Source organism: Entelurus aequoreus, linkage group LG11 (assembly GCF_033978785.1).
Source record: "Entelurus aequoreus isolate RoL-2023_Sb linkage group LG11, RoL_Eaeq_v1.1, whole genome shotgun sequence".
In the NCBI taxonomy this organism is placed as follows: domain Eukaryota; kingdom Metazoa; phylum Chordata; class Actinopteri; order Syngnathiformes; family Syngnathidae; genus Entelurus; species Entelurus aequoreus.
In genome coordinates this window covers 68257646-68281643 of record NC_084741.1, presented here as the reverse complement: position 1 = coordinate 68281643, position 23998 = coordinate 68257646, and the positions used below count along the sequence as shown (strand labels likewise).

Here is a 23998-nt window from a genome sequence, read left to right as displayed (position 1 = left end):
AATAATTGTAGCATTTACATGAAGAAAAAGCCTTATTTTGTGTGTACCCACATGGAAATAAAATAGATATTATGCATTATCAAATAAATATAACATGTATATTTAACAACAACAACAACATGGTTTTGTTTAATTGATAGTAATAAAAGTAGCATTTATTTTAACATAATCAAACACAACTCAATTAGGTGAAACACATGGCATACAATAGTGCTGACTAATAATTGAACACTTTAAATAATACATGATCATTTTGTTTGTATATAAACAAAAAAAGAAGTAATTAATATTTTTATTTTTACATACAAGGAAATATATATTTTGTTTATTAATCAATTATATATATATACATATATATATTATAGATAGACTATTTTTATTTAATTTCATTAAAAAAAAAAATTTGGTTTCCAATGATGGCAAAAGGCATGATTAGCATACATGGCACACAGAAAGACACACAGGCAGAATCAGGTTGTATTAAATGTTTCTAGATGTTTTTATTATTGGTGTTGGTTTCATTTATTTGACACACATGTTCTTCTTACGAGTCGTGTAGATTTATTTCACTTGAATTAAAGCAGCCAGCCTGAGACACACACACACACACACACACGCACGCGCACACACACACACACACACACACACACTTGCTCACCCTCATCATCCCCACACATGACAGCACACCTACTGTGAACCTTTTTTTTTTTCGTTGTCGGAAAAAACAAACGGGCCAAAATAACTGAAACCAAACATTAAAAAAAAAAACGAGAGCTCCCGCGTTTTCTTGTCACACATCATCATAATAACAATAATTTTCTTTTCTTGTTTTTTTTTTATTTTTATTGTATTTAGTTTCTTTTAAATTCAGTATAGAATTATATAGATTTCCTAGAGCACACAGAAAGATTGGAGTTGCATTTTTTGAAGGTTTGGGTGGGTGTCATGGAGGGGAATGGTGGTACTGTAATAGTCAACAAGGGTTTCACACAGTGCACACAAACGAGAGACAAACAGGGAAGAAGAAGGAGGGAAGGACAGGCCTCACATACAATATGTTCCCACACCCTCCCATCCTAATGAAAAAAAAGACAACTTCCCCTAGCTGACACGTGTTTTAAAAAAAACAACAACAACACTGTGGCTGTGGAGAACAGGGGGGGGGGGGGAAAGTAGTCAAGATGGCCGCCCTGCCGGTCCCTCCAACGAGACAGGGGACGCAGGTGAGAGTCAGTCAGTGTGAACGCTATTTTCCGCACGCGGCCAGAGGACGAGCGAAGGTGAGGACGGGCGGGAGTGATGAGAGAAAAGCGAGCTGGATGGCCCTTTTTCGCCGAGCTTGAGACGCCGTGCGGTCATGCTCGTTGGACTCTACGTAGACAATATGCAGCTGCCGTTTGGTAGATATTATATTGGTTTATGTACACAGCAGTGAAAGAACACATGCAAAGACTAGCATAGGAGGTGACGGCGAGGGATGGGCGGGGCGGGGCAGGGGGGCGGGGTTTGGATGTAGAAACTTGTAAAGGTGCTTTTGCTGTTTGGAATCTTTGGGGCTGTTCTCATGAAAATTGCTTCAAAGCGTGTTTGTCTTGTGTGCGTGTGTGTGTGTGTGTGTGTGTGTGTGTTTAACGGGGGAAAGATAGGGGCGGGGCGTCTGAAGTTATAAGTGGATCAGAGATGTAAAGGTGGGAGGGTGGGGTGGTGGGGGGATGGGTTGGGAGCAACAAGTCGATCAATAGTAGGTCTCCCTTTCCACCCAGCCTGCATGGGGGGGGGGGAAGCACACACAGAAGTGTAGATAGAACATGTTAAAAGAGAAAGTAAGCAGATAGTAACAATAAATGAACAAGTAGATGCATAATTAATTTTCTACCCATACTTGCCAACCTTGAGACCTCCAAATTCGGGGGGTTAAGGGGGGAGGAGTAGATTTCTACCGTATTTTTCGAACTATAAGTCGCAGTTTTTTTCCATAGTCGGGGGTGCGACTTATACTCAGGAGCGACTTATGTGTGAAATTATTAACACATTGACGTAAAATATCAAATAATATTATTTATCTCATTCACGTAAGAGACTAGACGTATAAGATTTCATGGGATTTAGCGATTAGGAGTGACAGATTGTTTGGTAAACATATAGCATGTTCTATATGTTATAGTTATTTGAATGACTCTTACCATAATATGTTACGTTAACATACCAGGCACGTTCTCAGTTGGTTATTTAGGCCTCATATAACGTACACTTATTCAGCCTGTTGTTCACTATTCTTTATTTATTTTAAATTGCCTTTCAAATGTCTATTCTTGGTGTTGGGTTTTATCAAATACATTTCCCCCAAAAATGCGACTTATACTAAAGTGCGACTTATATGTTTTTTTCCTTCTTTATTATGCATTTTCGGCCGGTGCGACTTATACTCCGGAGCGACTTATACTCCGAAAAATACGGTACTTGTATTTTTATATATATATACATATAAATACAATAAATACTTGAATTTTAGTGTTCATTTATTTACACATATACACACATAACACTCCTCTCTACTCATTGTTGTATTTGAAAGTGTTAACTTGTGCTCAATGTTTCCTTACCATTATTGCTATGTTGTCTATTACCATTGTTGGTATATTCATTATTCCTACATTGTTGATACAAATTATTGTTACAGTGTAATAATTATTGTTACCTGTGGTAATGCCCCTATGTGAAGTGAAGTGAAGTGAATTACATTTATATAGCGCTTTTTCTCAAGTGACTCAAAGCGCTTTACATAGTGAAACCCAATATCTAAGTTACATTTAAACCAGTGTGGGTGGCACTGGGAGCAGGTGGGTAAAGTGTCTTGCCCAAGGACACAACGGCAGTGACTAGGATGGCGGAAGCGGGGATCGAACCTGCAACCCTCAAGTTGCTGGCACGGCCGCTCTACCAACCGAGCTATACCGTCCCAATGATACAACGTCTGTATAATAATCCTTGAACAAAGTAAGAGTGAAACTCATGTGAATAATCACTGAATGGAGAACTGGGGGTGGGATTAAATAAATTATCTTCTTCTTACTCCCTTTCAGGCAAAACTGGACAATCATGCATTACATACTATACATCAGTGGTCCCAACCTTTTTGTAGCTGGGGACCGGTCAACGCTTGAAAATTTGTCCCACGGACTGGGGGGGGGGGGCTTTTTTATTTTAATTTTATTTTTTTCCATAAAGAAATACAATCATGTGTGCTTACGGACTGTATCCCTGAAGACTGTATTGATCTATATTGATATATAATGTATATATTGTGTTTTTTATGTTGATTTAATTAAAAAAAAAATAAAAAAAATATATATATTTTTTTTAATTTCTTGCGCGGTGGTTGAGGACCACTGCTATACATTACCTTTTGCACTATATTAATTTATATTATTATGTGTTGTCAACTTTGTACTTTTTTATGTTATTGCCTGAAATAAATAAATAAATGAAAAAATGAAATGAAATGAAAGTGCAATGCTTTGCAGCCAGTAGCACAGCCTTTGAAGGAGCATAGGTATGGGCAGTGTAATATTCTGGGTTGGAGTCAACCAGGTGAGGTGATGAAGTTACGTCTCTTTATTTCATACTTCAGAACCGACTCCCACACTTGCCCATGACAAATTTGTGCTTTGTTTTAAAGATGTGATATTTGAATTGAGACTATATGAAAACAATTTGAAAATGAATTTTACCTTAGCAACCTCATTATACTATTGGCTAAGTTTTATATTCATAAATGTAAACTTTTCAACACCCGACCTGTTTTTTGTGCCTTTAAAAAAAAAATATATATATATATATATATATATATATATATATATATATATATATATATATATATATATATATATATATATATATATATATATATATATACACACACACACACTACCGTTCAAAAGTTTGGGGTCACATTGAAATGTCCTTATTTTTGAAGGAAAAGCACTGTACTTTTCAATGAAGATAACTTTAAACTAGTCTTAACTTTAAAGAAATACACTCTACACATTGCTAATGTTGTAAATGACTATTAAAGCTGCAAATGTCTTGTTTTTGGTGCAATATCTACATAGGTGTGTAGAGGCCCATTTCCAGCAACTATCACTCCAGTGTTCTAATGGTACAATGTGTTTGCTCATTGGCTCAGAAGGCTAATTGATGATTAGAAAACCCTTGTGCAATCATGTTCACACATCTGAAAACAGTTTAGCTCGTTACAGAAGCTACAAAACTGACCTTCCTTTGAGCAGATTGAGTTTCTGGAGCATCACATTTGTGGGGTCAATTAAACGCTCAAAATGGCCAGAAAAAGAGAACTTTCATCTGAAACTCGACAGTCTATTCTTGTTCTTAGAAATGAAGGCTATTCCACAAAATTGTTTGGGTGACCCCAAATTTTTGAACGGTAGTGTATATATATATATATATATATATATATATATATATATATATATATATATATATATATATATATATATATATATATATATATATATATATATATATATATAATATTTTGCATTCTTCTTTAGTTGCTTTATTGAGTTTATAAACCCCCTGTTGCTGTTTTTTACTGTTTCTGTACTTCTTTTGATTATTATTATTTTTTGTTTTGGGAAAAAAATAAAATTACAAATAAAAAGACTCCCACACTTGCCGTCAGGGTGCGCAATACAACGTAAACCGTTGGCCAACCAAAAAGTAACCACAGAACACTATATGGTATAGTGTTCTGTGGTTACTTTTTGGTTGGCCAAGCGGACGTGACGACAGGCTGTCCTCACTCAGGTCCGGAGGGGGCGTGCCTTAAGTCCGGCTGGAAATCGGGAGAATGGTTGTCCCGGGAGAGGCACTGAAATTCGGGAGTCTCCCGGAAAATTCGGGAAGGTTGGCAAGTATGTTTCTACCACTTGTCCTTAATAATGTTGACAAAATATTATAATGATAAATGACACAATATGTTACTGCATATGTCAGCAGCTAAATTAGGAGCCTTTGTTTGCTTACTTACTACTAAAAGACAAGTTGTCTTGTATGTTCACTATTTTATTTAAGGACAAACTGGCCATAAGAAACATATTTTTAATGTATCCTAAGATTTTTTGTTAAAATAAAGCCAATAATGCAATTTTTTGTTGTCCCCTTTATTTAGAAAAGTATCGAAAAGTATAGAAATACATTTTGGTAGCAGTACCGCAACCAAAATATTGGTGTCGGGACAACACTAATTTATACACACAAAAAAGAACATATTAAATATCAACTTACCTCCAGGGTTCCTGCGGATGAGGAGTTTTCGAATTTCATCATAAACAAAGATGAGGAAACTGTAAGGGAATGCGCAGAACCACCAGGAAGGTCTGCAAATACACAAGATAAGACACATAAGGTTCAACATATTTATTTAGGTTTAGGGTGTCCAAACTACAACCCGCGGGCCGCACTTGGCGCCTGCCACGGTCTTCTATGTGGCCCGGGAGATGTCATTAATAAGGAATCTGGCCTGCCGGGTGATTTCCAATTACGCTTAAATATCTGGCAATCTTTTTTTCTTGCAACCTTTCTGACCATCTTGTGGACAAGGTGAGTAATTTAGGTCTAAGACCATGAATTGTGAGTTGAAATGAACACAGTATTTACTTCTATGACCCAGTCAGGACAACCTTCCCTTTTCATGGTGCAACAAAAAAAAAAGCAAAAAGTCAACACACATGCTCACTGAACTATGTGGATATCATAAAAACACAATTACACCAATTAAAACCATTACAGTACTTTTACTTGATGGGAAAAATGTAAAACACTCTTTCTACACTTACTCATGTTAGGCGCATTTTAGCTGCTTGATATTTCTGATTGATTACAAAACTTTAAGGGGGTCGTCACTGAAGTATTTTTCGGACTTCGGATTATATATGTTTTTTCCCTTCGGCCGGTGCGACTTATACTCCGGAGCGACTTATAGTCCGAAAAATACGGTACTATAAGCCTTTATTGGCCAGGGTTAGCATAAAAGGGGAGTGTGTGTTAAAGGAACATGGGGGTCAGGACACTCACTTTAGGGGGAACATTCTGAGGGCCACATCCATGCCTGGGCAGTAGGACAAGAAGGCAGCCAGGGCCGTCTCTTCGAACAGGCCGAAAATCAAGATCTTGTTCCTATTTGGATGAGATGTCGGCGTTAAAGAGCAGCAACGGAGCTGACATTCGGAGAATGACGTTGTTGGACTTACTTCATGCCCTGCTGGAACACAGAGTTACGCCTGGTCTTGCAGACGATGACGTCGGCCCACTGCACCACCACAATACTGACGAAGAAGGCGGTGTGGCACGTGAACTCCACGATCTTCCTCTGCTCGTACGTCTGGAGCAGAAACACGGCAAGTGAGCATATGCCGGCAGACACAACAAAGGTGTTGGATTTACTTACCCATTGTTGGCCGTAGCTGTCCTCCAAGTCGTTGACGGCGCGGTCGTCCCAGTTGAGGCGAATGCCCACGAGGTGAGAGGGCAGGAAGCCGTTTTCGGCCAGGATGACAAAGTAGGCGAAGAAGCCACCGAGCGCCTGGATCATACCTAAGGAACCGAAAAGATTTGAACTTGTCTTGCCTTGATGGTCCGGAACCGAATGAAACGTCACCCACCAATTTGTCCGTAAGCAATGCTGATGAGGCGCTCGTTCACCAGCTTGTCCCTGAATGGGTTCCTAGGCTGACGCTTCATGATGTCGCTCTCAGCCGCCTCGTAGGCCAGGGAGATAGCAGGCACCTGAGAGAAGATGTCGCAGTTATAGCATGGTACAGCGTGGAGCAGCAAGATGGAGTCTGCGTTCGCAGAAGCACCATGTCAGTTCCCAGATCGATGCAGAGGATGGTGATGGTGCCCAGCGGCAAGGGAATATTGACGATGATGAACAGGAGGAAGGGTGTGATCTCTGGGATGTTGCTGGTCAGGGTGTAGGCGATGGACTTCTTCAGGTTATCAAAGATCAGGCGACCTGAGGGTATTGAAAGCATTGATGACTAAGTATTCAAGGACAGGATGAACTCTGGACTTTGTGCTGTCTTTTCACCTTCTTCCACTCCGGTGACAATGGAGGCAAAGTTGTCGTCCAGCAAGATCATGTCCGCAGCTTGCTTGGACACGTCGGAGCCTGAGATTCCCATGGCAACGCCGATGTCGGCCTTCTTCAGCGCAGGGGAGTCGTTCACGCCGTCGCCTGTCACAGCCACAATGGCACCCTGGGAGAGCAGAGAGCGACGGCAGGGATGAGGGCTTGTTTAATAGACCACTGGCACCATCTGCTGTCCTTCAACGGTATTGCACCTCATCTGACTCACACTGGTCTCAAATGACCAAGTCGAGGTGATCTACCTCATTTAAATAAAAATATATCAAGGCTGTCAAATGATACATATTTTAATCAGATTAATCACAATTAGGAAATTGGATTAATCATGATTAATCAAATTTGCTTTCTAAAGGACCCCTATATTTGTACACAAATCAGTTTTTAAAAAGTTTTACTTGAATGCATGTTATATATTTGCACATAACAGTTTTATCTAAAGATGTATTTTGGAGTGACATTTTCCAGAGAGCACAATAGTCTCCTCACTCATTGTTGTACTTATGTATGTACTGATTGATTGATGATCGCAGGAAAACACTACCGATAGTTTAGCGGAGAAACATCTTGAGGTTATTGCTTCAATGGAGAAAAGTGTACGACCTAAGTCGTCAAAAGTGTGGGAACACTTCACTTTAAAGACTTCAAAGAAGAGCGTTTCCTGCAAAATGGCACGGAAGTACAACATTGCTTCAGGAGCACCTGCAAAAGGAAACATGTTGGAGCCATGGATGAAGGGAACTCATGGTACGTAACTTTTTAAGTCCATAGTGGCAACAAGCATTCATGAGTTCAGCTTTTTTGTGAGTAACGTTAAAGTTATGCCTTTGTTGCAACGCGGGGCTGATAATGTGTCTCCGGCACATTTGACTCCGTTTTGAGAGAGAAAACGCTCGGTTACCAATTTCGAAATAAACGTAACGGACAGAAATATCTCAGGTTGGTTTCATAATGGATCAATGCAGCCGGGCCGATAAAGCTATATAAATATATTTAGATTTGAGTGACGCTTTAGTATAACTAAACGTTATGAAGGTGCTGGAATATTTCATGCTATTATTCAGAGGCAGCCTAAAATGAATCCTTTATTATTCACAACAGAAATGTGAACAATATCTGATTCAATTCCGATGAGTTACATTTCTGTGTTTTTGTTGGTGTATGCTGCACCCCCAATGTCCACAACATGGTGCCAGTATGCTGGGTTTTTTCAATAAAATACTGGAAAGGATAGAAATGTAGTTTGTCTCTTTTATCCGATTATTAATCGAAGTAATAATCGACAGATTAATCGATTATCAAATTAATCGTTAGTTGCAGCCCTAATATATATATATATATATATATATATATATATATATATATATATATATATATATATATATATATATATATATATATATATATATATATATATATATATATATATATATATATAGTGACAATCTACAATGTAAATAGTCCTGAAAATAAAGAAAACACATTGAATGAGAAGGTGTGTCCAAACCATCCATTTTCTACCAACTGAAATATGCTCTTGCGTCACATCGTTTACATCCCCGTTTACATCTTGATTTGTTTATTGCACTTCTACGGGGATGACGTGTGACTTAAAAGTCTCTTCCAAAGCGCTGGAGGGCAATGTTTTCCTGAGTGAGCAACCACAACTTTTGTTGACGAGCTATTAGCGGCCGAATGAAGCGACATCCACATTGTTGTTGTAGCTGGAACTAATCATTTTGAAACAACGCTCACTTTTTTCTCCACTTTGCTCTGAACCCCAGGATAGTACGTTCGCGAAGGTGGGCTGTGCGACCCCGAACGATTCGAGGTGGGGAATGGCAGGAAGGGAAACCCAGAAATGATGTACCGTATTTTTCGGACCATAGGGAGCACCGGATTATAAGACGCACTGCCGATGAGCCGATTAAGGTCTATTTTCATACAAAAGGCGCACCGGATTATAAGGTACATTAAAAGGGGTCATATTACGATTTTTTTCTAAATTTAAAACACTTCCTTGTGGTCTACATAAGTAACGCTGGAAAAGTGTTCCGTGAAACCGTCCGACCGGAACTCTCTAATAACTAAAGTTCCATGGGTAAATTTTTTTTATAACCCACTACACTAGTAGTGTTTAGCGCTTTCATAGTGAGTCTACTGACAGATATAAGTTAGAACTTTACGCTATACTTTATACTTGAAATGGTACCAGCGGAAGATAAATTCCTCATTACAAGAAGATAGAGAAAAAGAAGAAGCTTATCGACTATGGGGTTTTCACGGACTACAATGGCGGACGCGCTCAAATTTTCAGGACTTATACAGATCCCAAATACAGATCAGCAGGCACCAGAAGGTAAGAAAAGTTGTTTTTGCATAATATTGCAAGACAAAACGCCAGATAATATGTCTGCTAAAAGTTGCCATTTTGCGGTCTTTATACACACACACCATAATAATACTGTTGAAGCACAGTTCCTTTGACTACGGTAGCCGTAATGCTCCCACAATCCATCAAGCGGTCTGGCTTCATAGCTTACCAAAGTCGTACTAAAACATTTTAACAGATTTTTGAGCGCCGTGTGTAACGTATATCTTATGTGTGACTGCCATCTACTGGTCACAGTTATCATTACACCATGTACAAATTAAAATAGCTTTGAGGTCAGCAAGCACAACCAGAATAATTCTGTACATTAGGCGCATCTGTTTATAAAGCGCACTGTCGATTTTTGAGAAAATGAAAGGATTTTAAATGCGCCTTATAGTCTGAAAAATACGGTACTAATAAAGCCAATTAAACACAGCTCTGCGGTCCGTGTCACCGCTGACGTGAAGCTAGATTTTTTTGGATGTGAAAGTACCGCTCTCCCGTAAGCTTCGGAAGGAGAGGAGCCAGCCAGCTATGTGATGCAAAATCATATTCCAGACTTTAGTCACAACAGAGTAGAAATAACAAAACGTAATAATTTGATCCAAACCTGTCTCTGGCAACCCTCCACAATGATCAGTTTCTGCTGAGGCGAAGTCCTGGCGAAGACAATTTCAGTGTGGTTCCTCAAGATGTCGTCCATCTGATCCTGGGAAAGGTCCTTCAGGTCGGTGCCGTGGATCACACAGGCCTTGGCATCCCTGCAAGTAGCGACAGAAGTGTTATTGGTGTTTTAAAGAGTTTGCACAAACCAAAGAGTAGTTTGACTTACCTGGGATTGACTTGGCTGACGGGGATGTTGAGACGAGCAGCAATGTCCTCAACAGTCTCGTTGCCCTCAGAGATGATGCCCACACCTTTGGCGATGGCTTTGGCTGTGATCGGATGATCTCCAGTGACCATGATGACCTAAAATGAGCAAACGCCATAAAGAAACTCTGCTTCACGTGTGGAGACTTTAGCTTTGTTTGGGTTGAAAATGCTCACCTTGATACCAGCAGAGCGACATTTGCCAACAGCGTCAGGCACGGCAGCACGAGGAGGGTCGATCATGGACATGAGGCCAATGAAGCAAAGGTTGTCCGTCTGGAAGTTGACGTCATCCGTGTCGAAGGCAAAGCCTTTTGGGTATTGGTCCTCTGGGAGCATCAGGTGGCAAAAGCCTGGAGGGAAAAACAAGCATTATATGTATATGTATACAATTTTAGTCATAGTTTAAATAAAATGTGGACATTTGTTAACCTTTGTCAGTACCATAGATACTTTTGTGGAATTAATCATTGTAATATGTATTAAAACCTGTATTTTTAAATAATTTTTATATTTAGTAACAACAAAATGTTTGATCATATTTAGCAAGCATTCAGGACTATAAGCCCCTACTTCTTTTCCTATGCTGAACCCTGCTGCTTATTAATCGGTCTGGCTAATTTATGGCCTGAATGTCCATCCATCCATTTTCTACCGCTTGTCCTTCTCAGGGTCATGAGGGTGCTGGAGTCTACCCCAGCTGCACATGGGCGAAAGGCGGGGTACACCCTGGACAAGTTGCCACCTCATCGCAGGGCCAACACAGATAGACAGACAACATTCACACACTCGGGACAATTTAGTGTTGCCGATTAACCTATCCCCAGGTGCATGTCTTTGGCGGTAGGAGGAAGCCGGAGTACCCAGAGGGAACCCACGCAGTCACCGTGCTGCCCCGGCCAAATTGTAAATAGATTTAAAACAAAACAAGCAATTGTTTGTGCTATAGTGCCATCTTTTGGATGAGAATGCGCACTGCTGGTGCTGCTGGGTGAACCTTTACAGTGTTTCCTGATGTTTAAAGCTTTCAAACGGAAGTACAAGTGATGTTCCGTCTTAAAAATTGTCCACAGCGTTTCTACTCTTATGTTTTAATTTTTACAGTACAACCAAAACTGGTTATACTTACTAAACCGTCCCATGTGTGATGCCTCTAGGAGTGTTTTCATGCATATTTGTACGTGCTATCATAATGTAATGAAGCTAGCATTGTTAGCATTAGCTAATATGCTAACACGTTACAAGTGTCTTTGTTAGTATTTTTAACTTACAATGGCATTTTTTATTTTTTTTTATTTGACGGGGACAGTACAATTAAACGTTGCTACACATAGGTAACCGATGTCACAGTACATAAGACTTCTAGCCACAGGCTAATTTGCAAACCTCGTCCCTGGTTTGCATTGTTCTGTTTTCACAAATTCCTCAGTAATTTCACGGAGATGTCACAGGGGAGTTATTGAATCTGTTTAGCTGATTGGAGAGCTAGTTTCCACAGCTCGTGGGCCCATGACGATGACTTCTGTTTTGTTTGATCAACTGTTTTACTGCCGTCTTACAGACAATTAATGTATGTAAATAAACATTGACATAAATGTCCTGTGTAAATAACAATTCACAAGGTACATATCTTCAGCTTGTTGTCTGGTGCAGCTAATATATGGAAAAATATTTTTCTTTTTCTAAAATTTAGTGGGTGCGGCTTATAATCCGGGAAATATGGTGAAATAAAATATATCTATAAATAAAAAAATATAATAATAATAATTTGATTAAAATTGTAATTATTTGGAAAACTTAAGTGAGGAATTAAACAACTTTTTTGTTCTAAACATTTCATTTTTGATATTTGCTATGTTTAAGAATAAACACGTACAACATTTGAATATTTGTAGGAGTAATTGAGTGTGGAATTTACAAACAGTTTTTAAGTTATTACATCGTTATTATTAAAAACTTTATTTTTTCAAATAAAATTAAAATATAACATTTCATAAAACATTTTAAATAAAAAATGTGACATCCTTATATGTAGGAGTAATTAAGTGTGTAATTAAACAATATGCTACTATGTTTTAAAAACAATTTTTTAAAATACTTTTAAGAATACAAAGTAAATAATATTCAAAAGAAAACATGTGGCACTACCTTGAATGGACACTTTTGAGGGATTTACCCAGCTATAATATGTAAGAGTAATTAAGTGTGGAATCAAAAAATATACTACTATATTTTGAAAACATATTTATTAAATACTTTAAAGATAAAAATAAGTAATTATATTCAAAATAAAACATGTGGCACTACCTTAAATAGACACTTTTGAGGGGTTTACCCAGCTATAAAATGCAGAAGTAATCAAGTGTCACATTAAATTGTATTTTGTAGCTATTGAAGTCAATAAAACTAGAATTGCATGACTGTAGATGACCACAATGTATCCCAACAGACATCCTGCTATTGTAATTCTTTTGGAAATGTATGTGAGTGCCATAACAAAGTGTAAAAGGTGACACTGAATCCATGAGGAAGAAATGTCATATTATTATCAATCAGTCAGTTTTTTTAATCTGCAATTGTGTTAATTAACCTTCTTTTATTGCGTTTGTATTTGTTCACTTTATCTGTGAGGAAGTGAAAGAATGTGTTTTTATTATTGCTGACTATTTGCTGTGCTTATGCTGCTACCTCTAGGCCAGGACACTCTTGCTAAAGCAAATTTTAATCTCAATGGTGGTCAAATAAATGTTATTGAAAAATGACCAAAAAAATACAAATAATACATACAACATATAAGCCAATAATATTTAACAAAATATTTTGGTATAGTGGAGTTTTTTTTATTTTTTTCGATTTTCCACATAGTTGGATCCTTACCCAATACTCTCTCTCCAAGTCCTCCCAGCTCCATGTAAGCATTCTGAAAGGCCTCCTTTAACTCCTCATCCATAGGCTGCTCTTTGCCCTGCACCATGATTGTGGAGCAGCGGTCCAGGATCCTCTCGGGGGCTCCCTTCATCACCAGCAGGTAGCGGTTGTCATTTAGGTCTTCTGTTTCATGCACTGAGAGCTAAAGGAGAAGAAGTTAATTAGGATGATGATGATGAAACCTTGCATTTAGGGGTGTAACATCAACAGTTTGACTTACTTGGTATTTGTTGGTGGAGTTAAAGGGGATCTCTGCCACCTTCTTGTTCTTTTCCCTCATCTGCCTGACCGAGCCGCAGGACAGCTCGATGCACTTAAGCAAGGCCGACTCCGAGGCGTCTCCCGCCACGTCACGTTTGAGGATGGCCACCGAGTCTTGTCCCGCCTTGAACTGAGCGCGGTTGCACAGAGCGGCGATACGGGCCAGAGTCTGCCATGTCACGGAGCTCTTGTCGAACGAGGCACCTGGAGGAGGAAGTAACGTCGTGAATTAATTTGTCGTGCAGCAGCGGCGCCTGGACCCCCGTCGACCTTCTCCACACTGACCAGATTGGTCCTCTGTGGTGTCGGCCTCGTGGATCTGGTTGTCGAACCACATGTGGGCCACGGTCATCCTGTTCTGGGTCAGGGTGCCTGTTTTGTCAGAGCAGATGGTGGAGGTGGAGCCCAGAGTCTCTACAGCCTCCAAATTCTTCACCAAGCAGTTCTTTTTTGCCATACGCTTGGCAGTTAGGGTCAGACACACCTAAACACATCACTTGGATCAGACTCATTTCAAGCTTTAAGGGGAACTGCACTTTTTTGGGGGAAGGGAACTGTACTTTTTGGGGAATTGTGCCTATTATTCATAATCCCTATGTCAGATATATGTCATTACATATATTTTTCTATGCATTCTAATTTGTAATATACGGCCAGTATGAGGTAGCAAACAATGCAGGTAATGGCAGTCCTCTATTGCGTTCATATAACCCACTAAAAAACAAAAAAAATGCCAACATAAAACCATTTACATGTCGGGACCAGCATAATAGCCAAGTATTAATGACATTAGTATTATAAAACCTAACTAATTCTAGATGAATGGTTTTGAAACTTTTTTCACTAATTACCACCTCGGAAAAAGCTGGACTCTCCAAGTACCACCATAATGACCAACATTAAAATACCGTAGCGTAGTAGGCCAAAGTATTTATTAAAAACAAGGCAGAGGTTTTATTTAACAAGTATTTTTAATATTTTTGGCCATTGTAACAGTCCACACAGTTTGAGCAGTAACACTGTGTTTGAGTATATGAAAATAAACACTGTACTTTGATCAAGTAATTATTTGGTGTACCACAATTTGAGAATCGCTGTTCTAGATTATGAATCATGCCTCTTAACAGTGTAGTAGAAGGTTGTGGACTCAAGTCGAACTTTGACATTCAACTTAGAACCGGAGATTGCAAAAAAGACACAAAAAGATGCTCTTTGCACCCTCCTTTTTTTTTATATCAGCGTGAGGAATATGATTAATTCTTACAATATAAGATTCCGGATCATCATTTGTCCCAAAGTACGTAGTCGCTGTTGGATCACATTAAGTCTGCCCTGATTAGTACCGTAAATTCCGGACTATAAGCCACTACTTTTTTTCTACGCTTTGCACCCTGCGACGTATAATACGATGCGGCTAATTTAAGGATTTTTCTTCGCTGACGGCCATAATGTAAATAGTTTTCATTAAAACACGTGCAAAGACACTTGAATGGTGTGTAATTGTTTGTTCTATGGTGCTGTCTTTTGGACGAGATTGCTCACTGCAGGTGAGCGTTTCTACTCGTATGGATTCTTCATTCATCACCCCGAGCAACGTTTGTAAGTTTTACAGTAAAACTAAAACAATGCTGACTTATGAAACTGTCCAATGTGTGATGTCTGTAGAAGTGTTTTAATGCATATTTGTATGTGCTATCGTAATGTAATGACGCTAGCGTTGTTAGCATTAGCTAATGTGCTAACACGTCTATGAGTGTCTGTTAGTATTATTAATTTACAAAGGCATTCTTTTTGTATTGTTCCAGCTTCACACATTCCTCAGTAAATTCACCATAACGTCACCATGGAGTTATTGAATCTGTGTAGCTGATTGGAGAGCTAGCTTCCGCAGCTAGTGGGTCCATGATGATGACTTCTGTTTTGTTTGATCAGCCGTCTTACTGCTGTATCACAGGCACCGTTTAGAAACAATTAAGGTACGTAAATAAATATTTATAACATATTTCTGTTTAAATAATTAATTTCACATTGTATATATCTGTGGCTTATATATGTAAAAAAAAAAATGTTCCCAAAAAATTTAGTGGGTGCGGCCTATATACCGGTGCGCTCTATAGTCCGGAGAATACGGTAGTTGTTATAGTTGCTGAAGGAAATAACGAACACTGTATGCTTAGCAATGACAAAAATACATAAATATTACCTGTTATCATGAATGTGCCTGTAAGTTACATATATACTTAAAGTGTGTATATAAAACATTGATGGAGGGTTTTGGATGTGTTTTGGAGCACTTAATAGGCGGAATAGAGAAAACCCAATTACCTCCGTTGATTGCTTACACTTGTTCACGTTTATTTACAAGTTTACACTTTATTTATTGAGTCAAAAATATAAAAGTTCGAGGATTTGGTAAAATTGTAAACAGCTAAAATGATGTACAAAGCAAACTATAACCTGCTCCCAAAGAATGTACAACAATTCTTCTCAACTAAAGAGGAGAAATATAACCTAAATCTAATTTAAAACATTTGTATGCATGTACAACACTTACAACCTTTAGCATATCAGTATGTGGAATTAAATTATGGAATGGATTAAGTAAAGAAGTTGAACATTGTACTGATACGATCCAGTTCAAGAGGTTGTTCAAATTAATAGTGCTTACAAAGTACAAAGAAGAAGAATTATGAGAAATACTTTCAACCTTATTGAAAATAAGATATTCTTCATCTCAGTATGTTAATAATGACTGACTTAATTATATATTACAAAACTGTTGTATTACTCATTCACGGATGTCATTTTACTATAAAAAAGTCAGTAAATGAATGTATATACAGTATTTGTAAACGCTCTGAAGTGGGAAAGGGGTAGGATAAAATAAGCTTTGCTTCTTCCTACTCCTTTTCGGACATGATGTAAAGTGAAATTATATGAAATTGTGTGCTGTATTATGCTGTAAATGTGTTCATGTTCGAAATAAACTAAAGAAAGAAAGTTAGATTGTATTAAAATAAAAACATATGTGTGCTTATCTCACATAAGGATTGTGAATGAAAGGCAAAATTAAAAAAAAAGGTGCAGTTTCCCTTTAAACGACAGCGGAATGATTCCTACTTACAGTGACAGTAGCCAGCAGGCCTTCAGGCACATTAGCCACAATGATACCAATGAGGAAGATGACAGCCTCCAGCCAGGAGTAGCCCAAGATTAGGGCCAGGACGAAAAAGCTGACGCCCAGGAAGACAGCCACACCGGTGATGATGTGGATGAAGTGCTCGATCTCCTTGGCGATGGGTGTTTTGCCTGTCTCCAGGCCAGAGGTCAGAGTAGCAATGCGACCCATGACGGTACGGTCTCCGGTGCAGATGACGATTCCACGTGCTGTGCCTGGTTTCGGGGAATGAAAGGAAAGAGTAGTTCATTTCATTTACACTTTTTTTTCCCCACGGCACAGTACTACTAGCTCAACTTGACTCAACACTTCAAAAGAGTACAGCAGGAAAGGCAAAAACCCTACCACATTGAATGCATCAGTCGGAAATAGCAACATGTTGAAAGTTTTTAAAAAGGACCTACGATGATGTTCGTCTTTTCTGACTTACTAATATTGTTCCATTGTTGGATACTCATGTTAAACAATGCCAAAGTATCAAATCACAAGGTTCATTCATTTGGTTGTGAGCTCTGTCACTCAGAGTTGCATTGCAAAATTCTACAGAACAAATAGTTATGTATTTATTTTGTTTCGAGTTTAGACTGGATTTTATTTATATTTATATTAATAAAGGTAAATTATTGGTATTGTTCATTATCAATAGTGCTATTTCTATTGGTATTTGTATTGCTCCATTTGTAGTGTAATAATGCTCATTGTCATTTCTGTATTATTATTTATTTCGCCAACTGCTTCTTTGCTATCACTCTTACCATCATATTTGTACATATCCTATTTGCTGATGTTGCTCTATTGTTGTTGTTGTTGTTATTGTTGTGTTTGCTGTTGTTGTTTTTGTCTCTCTGTCTAATCCCTCTTTTGTCCCCACAATTTCCCCCTCTGTCTTCCTTTTTTTCTCCTTCTATCCCCTCCTGCTCCGGCCCGGCTGCACCAAATGATAATATAAATACATTTAATAAAGTCAAATACAAATAAGGCAACAAGAGAAGTATCCCACACTTCTCTTTTGTAAAGTAAATCTGAACAGTCGATATGGGCATCTACATCAACTATATGATTTGCCTGAGAAGCTGAACAGGACAAAAAATAAATAAATAAAAATAAAATAAAATAAAAAGATTGGATTTTATTTGGTGCGCGGCATAGAGATGCTGTGCACAAATGACGCATGAGCAGTGCGCAATTACGCAGGCGCGCACCTTTGAGGAAACGTTGATTATAAAGATGTTTGACCAATAAGCGACCATATACAGTAGGTAGAATCCCGAATAAACATGGACAGGGAATAGTAAACACTATTGTTGTCAACAAAGTATTGTCTTTTAGAAAAAAGTTGCAAAGTTTGCAAAATAGTTATGTTAAGGAGAACACACCTTCCACACAGTTGGTGGAGAAGAATGCCACATTTCGGGTCTCCAAGGGGTTGTCATGAGTACAGTCAGGTGACCTGCTCTGAGGCTCTGATTCGCCAGTTAGGGAGGAGTTATCCACCTATTAAGAGCAGGGGGCGGGAAAAACAGGAAAGAACATTTAGGAGTTTGTTTGGTCTTGTTTAACGACACATCGGCGTCGGTCACGCCCGCCTCTTCACCTTGCAACCATGTGCTGAAACCACTCGGACGTCGGCGGGGATCCGGTCTCCTCCCTTCACTTCGATCAGATCTCCGGCCACCACTTCTTCAGCGTTGATCTGTGACTTCTCTCCCTCTCGGATCACCAGCGCTTGCTGTGGTCGATTGTTGAAAAAAACGCATCAGAAATTAAACCCTGCAGGCATGATTGACTGTTGTTTTGTTGAACGTGTGTGTGTGTGTGTGTGTGTGTGTGTGTGTGTGTGTGTGTGCGCGTTGCTCTCTGCTTTCACATGGCGGGAACGCCTTACCTGAGGCACCATGTTCTTAAAAGACTCCATGATTTTGGAGCTCTTGGCCTCTTGGAAATACGAGAAGCAACCGGTAATGACAACGACCGCCGTGAGCACAATACCTAGGTACAGCTAAACAGATATCGCACGTGTCAGAGGTTAAGGTGTGGTCATTTTGGTAAGGGGTGCAGGAGACGTGTCTCCTTACGTTGTCTCCCGCGGGGTCGTCTTCAGTGGCGGCCTGGATGGCGTAGGCCAGGAAGCAGAGGATGGCGCCGGTCCACAGCAGGATGGAGAAGCCGCCAAAGAGCTGGCGGCAGAACTTGACCCACTCTGGGGTTGTGGGAGGCGGGGTGAGCGCGTTAGGGCCATCCCTGAGAAGGTATTCTGCTGCCTTGGCATTGGTCAGACCCTGGAGGGATTAAAGAAAACAAAAACAGTTGTTACTCTGGAATTTAAATATTTTACAACAAATACTGTTTGTATGATTTGTGTAAGCGTGTGGACCGGACGGTCAGCGAGCAATAGAAGTACTATTGCACCACCTGGTGGCCAACTGGGAGAAAATTCATTTACCTGGACAATGTCTGTCTGGTATTTCCTGCATACCTCCTCTACGGACATCTTGTGTTCCGTCTGTGCAAGGAAAACAAAATCATATGATTTTTATATTTTAACAGGAGCGTATACCAGTTAGCAGTTGTGCATGCAAGAACAACTGTTGGTCATATTAACATAAGACAGTTTTCTTTATTTGGAAATGTTTCATTGTAACAGTAATAAATTGTATTTGTTTGAACATGCATTACAAATTCAACATGTCCGAAAAGGAGTAGAAAGAAGCAGAGCTTATTTATTCCTACCCCATCTCCAAGTCTAAGTAATTCTGCCAATTTGTGTTGAAGTTGTTAACAAATGACCATTCAATAAGTCATTTCTAACAAATGGATTCTATGCATGCAGTTCACCTGGGGGACATCTGAGTATCATGGCAACCGGTCTGTTTGTCGCACCGCGTGTGGGGGCTTCCTGCTATCAAGTTTCTTACCAGCAAAGAAATACAACTTTTGACCCTGTATGACAGACTTTCAATTCTCTTCAACAGCAATCAGGTTGTTTGACAAGTCAGTCACACCCTCTGCTTTCATCTTACAATTAATAATATCACATTTATCTGTCACTTTCTCACTTGTGTTCACCTGTGTTGAAAGAGTAAGAGGAAGCTTTCTACTCACAATGGGCACTTCCTTCTTCAGGTCGTCCATATCCTTGGTGGCCCCCCCCTTCTTCTTCTTGGGGGATCGGTCATCTTTGTCCTGTGTGGTGGCAACGCGGTAACTGTCTGACCGGCCATACTACAGACACACACACAGGTTTTATGCATGCCCTTCAATTACAAATACAGTGGTACCTCCAAAGTCAACAAAAAACAGGCATTAAACGTTTGGATTTTTGGAATACTACGCCTCAAAAGCCAATGATTTCCATAGAAGAGAAAATGGAAACAATGAAGTTATTGAAGTATATGTTACATACACATTAAATATGTGCTCAAGTATATACACGTAGTACTCACAACCTGAATACGCTAAACACACTACTGGGTCACTCCTTTCTGTTTGTCAAGGGTGAGTTGTTATTTATATAGTTAATAAACAATGGAAAAAAATTGCCATTTTGCCATTTTTGGAAGTCAACTGGCATCACGGACTGGATTGTATTTGACTTTGGAGGTTCCACTATAATAGGTTGTGTCCCTTTGTCTCAGGAAAATGTTAAATAAAGAATAATTTGCTCTCCGAGCCAAGATAATACATCATCAATCATGCAAGTAACAGTACATCACGCACACCCTTTTGAAGCGGCCTTGAGAAGTAGATTTTTACCTACTCAGTGGCCTTGTGGTTAGAGTGTCCGCCCTGAGATCGGCAGGTGGTGAGTTCAAACCCCGGCCGAGTCATACCAAAGACTATAAAAATGGGACCCATTACCTCCCTGCTTGGCACTCAGCATCAAGGGTTGGAATTGGGGGTTAAATCACCAAAATGATTCACAGACTAGATAGATTAGACACTAATGTCATAAGAGACAAGACACTAAAAAATCACATAAAGGTTTGCCTGAGGTCAGTTGTGTTTGATCACTATTGATCAAATAGTTTCTGCACATACCCGCCTGACGGACACATTAGAACAAGAACTCTTTAATCAGCATGAACAGTGTTGCTGATGTTTTAATTCCGTTTGAGAGCACACAGGGGTGTTCAAAGTCCGGCACTAGTACCATTTGTGGCTTGCAGCCTTAAAAAAAAAAAGTTGTTTTTCATATTATGGAAAAGTGGAGTCACAATTTTTTTGGTCGGGTACAGTGTGTTTCTACTAGGGATGGGAATCCTGCAGCAACCCACGATTGAATTCCGATTTCTGGGGTGACGATTCGATTCAGAATCGATTCTAAATTCAACACAATTCTCAATTTAACTTAAGTTTTGCAATATGTTATTTAGTTACATGTTACAAAAGCTCCTCTTGGCTGCTGACCTATACGGGCAGCGAGAAAGCGCTGAGATGGCTTCAAAATGTATTTTTAAGAATTGATTCTTAAAATATATCTATATATATTTTTGATTATGAATCGATTTAAAATCGGATTAAATCTTGATTCAGATACGAATGAATGTTTTGAGAACCCACGCAACACACATTACCAAAGCTATTTCTTCATAAACTGGCTAATGTGAATTTTTATTGCTAGTGCTAGCAATAGTGCCAAGGATCCGGAGCTTGAAAACCCGACTTCAGTTTAGGAACACTTGAGCTTACCGGTGTCGCACGTAAACAAACGAAAACAAGTAGATAAGACAAAAGCAGTGCACTGCCATTTTCCAGTAGAGATGCAGAATGGATGTACAAGCTGGAACTATGAATGCTGCACTAAAGGCAAAAAATAATTTTCTTTAAAAAAAATGAAATAATTCAAACTAATCTGTATTTCCTAATAATGTTGGAAGTCCTTTGCAGTTTTTTCCCATAGTTTTGTTGTTTTTTATCTTTTAAAACCATTAAAACAGTTTACACAAGAGCTTAGCAGTTTTATGTTTTGCATTTTCCTTTAAGGCGTCATATTATGATTTTTTTCTACATTTGAAACAACTTCCTTGTGGTCTACATAACATGTAATGGTGGTTCTTTGGTAAAAAGGTCTGCATCAATTATGTTTTACAGACCATCTTTAATTTTCCTGAGGGAACTCTCCTGAAGGAATCAATAAAGTACTATCCATCTATTCAAGTCGCTTTCTGACCACCTCTTCAAATGCGCCATTTTGTGGGCAGTCTTATTTACGTGGCTCCACTTCAACTCAGTCTTCTCACCGTCATCCATGTTGTAGTTTTTAGCGCTTCCATAAGGAGTCTTCTGACAGATATACGTTTGAACTCTACGCTACTTTGTATTAGAAATGGCAACAGCGAAACATGCATTCGCATGTATGAGCCAGTCTGCCTCAAAACAAGAAGATAGAGACCATAAAGGAACTTATTGACTACGTCATACTACAATTGCAGACTCACCCAAAGCACTTTGAGTACATTTATATTGCATTTGGAGATATTGGCTGACGTCACACTTGTGAATGACGTAACAACTGGGGCAAATTCTAAACGCAGAATTTAGATCACAGGTGTCAAACTCAAGGCCCGGGGGCCAGATCTGGCCCGCCACTTTATTTTATTTGGCCCTCGAAAGCCCGGAAATAATATGTATCAATAAAGTACTGTAACTTTCCTGACTAAATGTATTCTTTCTTTCTATTTTGGGAGAAAAAAATTGTATGTACTCCATGTAATCGCGAATTATGTTAATTTAAATATTGTCTAATTATGCAAAAATACATGATCAAACATTCAAACCATTTTTTTAATCGAAATAAATACTAATAATAATGATTTCAAAGCAAGTTATCCATCAAATGGTGCAATGTAAAAGTAGCAATAGATTTCATGGTAAAATTGTGAAATTTACTGTGGTTTTTACAGCATTTTTCTCTAAATGAAAAAAAAACTGTACTTATTTTTACTGTAATAAACTGTGGTGCTGTTTTGGCATTTACAGTAATACACGGAAAAATCTACAGTTGTTGATTTGCGGTAAAAAAACCCACAAAAAAATGGCCGCTCGGGTGCCAACATTTTGCTGTAAAATTGCAGTTTTTCTTATTTACAGTAAAAAAAAAAAACAAATGTGAATTTTACAGTAAAATTCTGGCAACTGAGCTGCCTTTTTTTTTTTTACCATAAAAACAGCAGTACTGTTTTTCCATTTACAGTAATATACACAAAATTTTGAGGTGAAATTGTTGCAACTTACCATATTTTTTTTAAATTTTAGTTTTTAAAAATCCTACTAAAAATTGTGTAATAATAGTAATCACTGTTAGAAGCGGCCATCTGGGGCCAAACATAACTGCGATGTGGCCCTCAGTGAAAACGACTTTGACACATCTGGTTTAAATGAAGTATGAAGGAAGAAAGTCAAGACTGTTTTATAAATATCTCCTCCATGGTTTCATTTAAAATTGTCGGGACTTATTCAGATCCTAACCACATAAAAACAGATACCAACAGGTAAAAAAAATTTGTTTTGAAGAATAGGTCCCCTTTAAAAAACCGAACAATGACCATAAGACTAATCTGCGTACCAAACAGTAATCATGTTACATGCCGATCTCCCCAGAACCAATGTCCTCTTGAGTAGTTTCTGTTTGGCATTTTCAAAAAGGTTTGACTCTAACAAAAGAAAAAGACCAAAAACAAAAGCCCACTACACTTGTTCTCAGGAGGATGTTGTAAAAAAAAATATTGCATCAAAATAGAGCGCTATGAAGGAGGATTATGTGAAAAGACAAGAGAAAAAAGGTTTGGACACTAAAAGATGACATCACACTATGAATATAGTAACAGACTTGCACCACAGCCTGCTTTGCTGCAGTGCAGCTTCATTCCTTTCGTGCTTTCAAAAATCGAATTCCATTGCTGGAGGAGACGTGAGAGGCCTATTAATAACTCACATTTTTCCACACTGCCGCACTTTATCATCCGGTGTAAACCGCAGTCTGTCGTCAGGAAGGAGAGCAGCGTGACGGTGCGTCGTCAATGCAAAAGGTCAGAAGTGACACTAAAAGAGGCGGGAAGGCGACCAATCAATACAGTCAGATACACACTGATGACTGGAGGAGTGTGCTTGTGAGCGCTAGCCTGTGATTGAGAAGACAATCAATAATAATTCTCAGGGGAGAACAAGGTCAAAGGTTTAGAGAAGAGCTACCTGCTGGTTTGCAAAATGAACGAGCACA

At 38.8% G+C, this 23998-nt stretch overlaps 1 protein-coding gene across 1 annotated transcript; it reads right to left on the bottom strand.

Moving 5' to 3' along the window:
* Positions 1-446: 446 nt before the first annotated feature.
* Positions 447-20004, bottom strand: LOC133660410 (sodium/potassium-transporting ATPase subunit alpha-3). The gene is made up of 21 exons (XM_062063887.1): positions 19882-20004; positions 19223-19282; positions 18855-19058; positions 18665-18778; positions 18374-18508; positions 18156-18273; positions 16726-16994; positions 13887-14085; positions 13561-13805; positions 13290-13482; positions 10590-10765; positions 10375-10511; positions 10153-10303; positions 7112-7280; positions 6882-7036; positions 6684-6807; positions 6470-6615; positions 6273-6403; positions 6097-6198; positions 5308-5399; positions 447-1764 (listed from the first exon to the last, which is right to left on the bottom strand). Exons 1-21 carry the CDS (start codon positions 19909-19911, stop codon positions 1736-1738), a joined length of 2979 nt encoding a protein of 992 aa, XP_061919871.1. The 5' UTR covers positions 19912-20004; the 3' UTR covers positions 447-1735.
* Positions 20005-23998: the final 3994 nt, after the last annotated feature.

Bases quoted from the DNA above. Each gene is read 5' to 3' on its own strand.
- LOC133660410 (XM_062063887.1), bottom strand. From the start codon at position 19,911: ATGGACGACCTGAAGAAGGAAGTGCCCATT. The intron at 18,509-18,664 runs GTAAGGCGTTCC...AATCGACCACAG, and splicing joins TTAAGAACATGGTGCCTCAG to CAAGCGCTGGTGATCCGAGA. The intron at 1,765-5,307 runs GTAAGTTGATAT...CCCCCCATGCAG, and splicing joins CATCCGCAGGAACCCTGGAG to GCTGGGTGGAAAGGGAGACC.